Consider the following 5,529-nt stretch of genomic DNA (forward strand, 5'->3'; position numbering starts at 1 on the left):
TATTTTCGTATATTCAAGTTGAGACACATGCAATTTATTGAAAGTGAAATAAGGCATACATGACATTGGACAGATTCACAGGATGGACATACAATTGGACAACCCTACCTTTTTACATCCAATTTCATTTGAGACAAACTTGTTTTTTTTAAAGCAAAGTATAGGTTGACAGCAAAAGCGTAGGCTTATTCTGTAATTTGATATTTAAAGTAGTGCAGTCAGTGTTATTTATCCTTATTCAGCTAAATATAGAATTACTATGTTAGTAACATTTTATGATTAGGTATTATTCCTTATGGCAGTGATCAATACCTCATTGATTGACAAATCATAATGTTATTTTAATTCAGGGAATATTCTAAACCTATGGTTGGAATGATCCTGGTTTGCTGGCTGGAATCTGGAAAAGAACAATAGTTGACATTACTCTTGAGCAGTAAGTTGGATTTCAAACAGTCAAGGCTCCCATGTGAATAAGATACAGTACATTGAACTGGTGACCTCCCGGTTCCATTTCCCTCCCTACCCCTTCTCCTTGTCTCTAACTCTTTTATGGAAGCAGTATGAAAACTCCTTATTCAAATTGGCAAATATTGATGGGTTAGGGTCAAGCATTATGGGTTGGGGTAGGGAGCGAATTGAGACCGGCTGGTGGTATCGCCTTACCTCCTGAGTAAAGGGGGTGTTACAGGCCAGACAGGGCCTCTCTGGGGTAGCAGGGCTGTCCAGAGTAAAGGGCCCCACTATACCAGCCTCTACCCGGGCTGCTGCCACCGCCTCTTTAATGGCGAAGAACACAGAGCTACCCAGGAACAGCACTGGCTTTTCCCTGTAGAGAAGAAGATTTACTTTACCATCAATTGACCTCGACAGAACATTCTTTACGGACTACTGTAGACACCAAAGGTCTTGGTTAGACTTGGTTAAAGGCTATAACTAGTTTGACTATAGTTTTTCCTGATCACACACACACACCCTTCTCTTACCTTAGATGAGTAGATGGCATGTGGGTTGTCAGAGCCTGAAAGCAGGTAGACGTTGAACTGCAGTGGTATGTCACAGACAGCGGGGATCTTGTACTGGGACGGGCCACGTGTGTACAACACTCCAGAGGGAGAGAACCTCAGCTCCTCCATGGTGTACAGACCCAAACCCTGCATGCCCTCAATCTGGCCAAAGTCTACAGATGGGTTGTTGCTCCTTCCAATATCCATAACAATATCTTTCTTCACAGTCTAGAAATGGGCAGAAGAAAACGTCAAATTCTGCATATTTAATAGTATGAAATGGTGAATACTGTATGTCCATCTGACTAGTGCTGAAGATAAAAGGTACAGTGTGTAACAATAGTAAATGCATGCAAGAGATACTGGTTGTGTAAGTGAGATAAGCAGCGGGCACCGTAGGTGTAGTAGGCACACGGCTGACCCTCCTGCTTCTCCCAGTCCAACATTAACATCAGCCGTTTATGTTGTTATACAGTATATACACACAATGCTATCTACTGTAAATATATACATTAAAGATTTGTGTATCTTCCACATTAGGTAATAGTAGCCATATGTTACACATAGGCCCTACAGTCCTAAAAGTCAATGGTTTTGTATCTGCAATGGTGAAATAAAAGACAGTATGTAAGGCTTCTATAAACTCATATGTGTAAGGTCTGCAGGGAAATCTCTGAGGTATCCAGTAGCTGACAGACTGATCTTTTGGATGAATGCTTAGTTCACCTATTTTTCAGAACACAAACAGGTCATTTAGGACCATGTCGATATTCATGAACTGATTTATATCCCTCTGTTCTACTTAAATACATTTTGTCATGGGAAGTGGACATCAATAGGAAATACCCAGGTCTGCCATGTGCCTTCTGGGTTCAGTTTCCTGACAGGTTCCAGTCTTTAGAACAGGGTCTCACAGGCATCCTTAGGGACGAAATGAAAAATGAAAAAAACATACCGGTTGAATATGACTGAATGATTGGCTGAATATCCATACTAACAGGCCAACAGGAAAATATCCACATCAGCACCAACTGATCTGGGATCAGGCTAGCTGGGGAGATCCCAGGCAATACTGTACCTTCACAGGCCATGCCATTGGCATCCTTGCCAAAGGAGGCGGCGGAGGGGCAGGTGTTGGGTACAGCACTGGTGTTGGTCTCTGTGATGTGGATGAGAGAGGTGGGGTTGTGCAGCTCTGTACTCGCCACCTGGAAATATTAATTAATTGATTGAATGTAAAAAAGTACATACAGCCAAGTAGAAGCGGTACACATTTATGGTATAGTTACATAGTTAGTACAGAATGTGTACTACAATCATTATTTCACTCCAACTAGTCAAGCTAAGTGAGAAAGTCTTGTACCTTCCTGTTGCATTTTAGGGTGTATTCCCTGGCCCATCTCTGTTCCACCATGACTGACTAAAACAGAACCATCCTTGTAGATGTGTACCAGAGATGCAGCCTGTCTCACAAACACACACACACAGAAAATATAAAACCTTTATTTTATTGATTAATTATGTACAGTTGAAGTCGGAAGTTTACATACACTTAGATTGGAGTCATTAAAACTCGTTTTTCAACCACTCCACAAATTTCTTGTTAACAAACTATAGTTTTGGAAGGCGGTTAGGACATCTACTTTGTGCATGACACAAGTCATTTTTCCAACAATTGTTAAGACAGATTATTTCACTTATAATTCACTGCATCACAATTCCAGTGGGTCAGAAGTTTACATACACTAAGTTGACATAACCTGAAAGGCCGATCAGCAAGGAAAAAGCCACTGCTCCAAAACCGGCATAAAAAAGCCAGACTACGGTTTGCAACTGCACATGGGGACAAAGATCGTACTTTTTGGAAAAATGTCCTCTGGTCTGATGAAACAAAAATAGAACTGTTTGGCCATGATCACCATTGTTATGTTTGGAGGAAAAAGGGGGAGGCTTGTAAGCCTATGAACACCATCCCAATCATGAAGTACGGGGGTGGCAGCATCATGTTGTGGGGGTGCTTTTCTGCAGGAGGGTCTGGTGCACTTCACAAAATAGATGGCATCATGAGGCAGGAAAATGATGTGGATATATTGAAGCAACATCTCAAGACATCAGTCAGGAAGTTAAAGCTTGGTCGCAAATGGGTCTTCCAAATGGACAATGACCCCAAGCATACTTCCAAAGTTGTTGCAAAATGGCTTAAGGACATTCAAGTCAAGGTATTGGAGTGGCCATCACAAAGCCCTGACCTCAATCCTATAGAAAATTTGTGGGCAGAACTGAAAAAGCGAGCAAGAAGGCCTACAAACCCGACTCAGTTACACCAGCTCTGTCAGGAGGAATGGGCCAAAATTCACCCAACTTATTGTGGGAAGCTTGTGGAAGGATACCCAAAACGTTTGACCTAAGTTGAACAATTTAAAGGCCATGCTACCAAATACTAATTCAGCGTATGTAAACTTCTGACCCACTGGGAATGTGATGAAAGAAATAAAAGCTGAAATAAATCATTCTCTCTACTATTATTTTGACATTTCAAATTATTTTAATAAAGTGGTGATCCTAACTGACCTGAGACAGGGAATTTTTACTCATTTGACAGTGCAAAGGCAAAGCTAACCTGGTTAAGGAAGCCGTCTGAGAATGCGATGCCATACTTATGGGTATCGTGGCCATGCCTCTCTTTATCCAGCGGTTCTGCTGGTTAAACTGGGCGATGGATTTCCGTCTGCTGCACTAGTCAGACTTCTCCCTACATTCGTCCCAGCAACGCAGGAGGTTCTTAGGATAAAACTCAAACTTGTAATGTGTCAGGGACACCTCCTTGTACATGTTTATCTCACGGATCTGCTCAAGAAGGAGAAAATATTTAAGGAGAACTGTGTCATAAAGTGTGTAATAAAGTGTATACAGTACTTGAAATCTACAGTATAATCTATAAGGTATTTATAGCACATTGATTTTATAGCATATTCAGCTATTCATCCATTTTAATAATCTCCGACGTCATCAGTTTTTGAATAGACTATGTCTGTCATGAGACTACCCACTTTGAGAGATTTTTTTTAATATCAATTAGATTCCTCAATATAAAGGCACTGGTGCCACCCATTCTATTATCATAGAAATATAATTAACTAGATCCTATTCATATGGCTTTCCTCCCTGTCCCCATTATCCTACTTGAACCCTTCAGCATTGCAGCCCAACTTCATGGCCACGTAATGTTTTATTTTACCTTTATTTAACTAGTCAAGTCAGTTAAGAACAAATTCTTATTTTCAATGACGGCTGAGGAACAGTGGGTTAACTGCCTTGTTCAGGGGTAGAATGACAGATTTTTACCTGGGGGATTCGATCTTGCAACCTTTCGGTTACTAGTCCAACGCTCTAACCACTAGGCTACCTGCCGTGTCATTGATTATGTTCTCAGTGACCAGCATGCTATGGAGCACGCTGAAGGCTCGGAACGCCGTGTTGGGGGGCAGGTTGGTTTTACATGCCACCGAGCAACCGCAAAGGTTGGGCATGTTGTACGCGTTGTCCAGGTGAAGGAGAATCTTCTCTATTACCTGGAGAAGGGAGGGGGCAAAGAGCTCAGACACTGCATATGACAAGCATAGAGACAGCGTCTGGTAATAGATTTCAAGGATGACTTGGGACTTGGGGTTAAGAAGTGAATGGTGAAAGGCAGAGGAAGAGTGACTCACCAACAAAGACTCATTTGCAGTGTTTCCAGAGTTGGCATAATATTGGAGGTCAACAGCCATTATCCTCCCATCGTTCATAAAGCCCACCTGGAGACATTAACACATTATCAGTCAAATCTACAGTACCACTTAGAGATCCCTCAAATGCTCTGACAGTCAGTCACATCACAAAGCCATAAGAGGGGGAGCACCTGGTGTTTGCCCAGGACAGGTTGGCGGGCCCCAGTGATCAGTATTTCCTCTCCTCCCTCCCGAACACAACGCACGGCCCGACCAGTCCTGGGTCGAGAGATCAGAACAGGCTGGGATTCAAACAAACACATCAATGATGGTTTGGATTCACAGAGTACCATTGCATTTGGGTTAAATATGTAATATATCATTAGATCAAGTCATACACTGGGGCAGAAAGAAGGACTGTTTCTCAATAGCCTTCTCAACAGTTAACACTAGGCCTGGCAGATCCTCATTGCCGATCTTCACTACAGCCGCCCCTCTCTTAGCCTGCTTCCTGGTGTCAGCCACCACTGCACACACCATGTGGCCCACGCATGACACCTGAGGAACAGAGACGTACATAAACCTGGCAATAACATTTGTGAACATAGTATTAACTAACAGGCATGCATCTGTGCCTTCAAACAAGACCAAACATATGTGGACACCTGCTCGTCGAACATCTCATTCCAAAATCATGGGCATTAATATGGAGTTGGTCCTCCCCTTTGCTCATATAACAGCCGCCACTCTTCTGGGAAGGCTTTCCACTAGATGTTGGAACATTGCTGCGGGGACTTGCTTCCATTCAGCCA

General features: G+C 42.6%; 1 protein-coding gene across 1 annotated transcript; it reads right to left on the minus strand.

Annotated features, from left to right (window-relative positions):
• Window positions 1-364: 364 nt before the first annotated feature.
• Window positions 365-5,257, minus strand: LOC109890439 (aldehyde oxidase 1). The gene is given in 13 exon segments (XM_074933761.1): window positions 365-400; window positions 667-822; window positions 972-1,235; window positions 1,671-1,733; window positions 1,854-1,928; window positions 2,081-2,218; window positions 2,378-2,470; window positions 3,628-3,668; window positions 3,671-3,857; window positions 4,406-4,579; window positions 4,718-4,804; window positions 4,909-4,996; window positions 5,166-5,257. Coding segments are annotated over 13 exon segments (1,494 nt in total).
• Window positions 5,258-5,529: the final 272 nt, after the last annotated feature.

This window comes from Oncorhynchus kisutch, linkage group LG16 (genome assembly GCF_002021735.2).
Source record: "Oncorhynchus kisutch isolate 150728-3 linkage group LG16, Okis_V2, whole genome shotgun sequence".
NCBI classification, from domain to species: domain Eukaryota; kingdom Metazoa; phylum Chordata; class Actinopteri; order Salmoniformes; family Salmonidae; genus Oncorhynchus; species Oncorhynchus kisutch.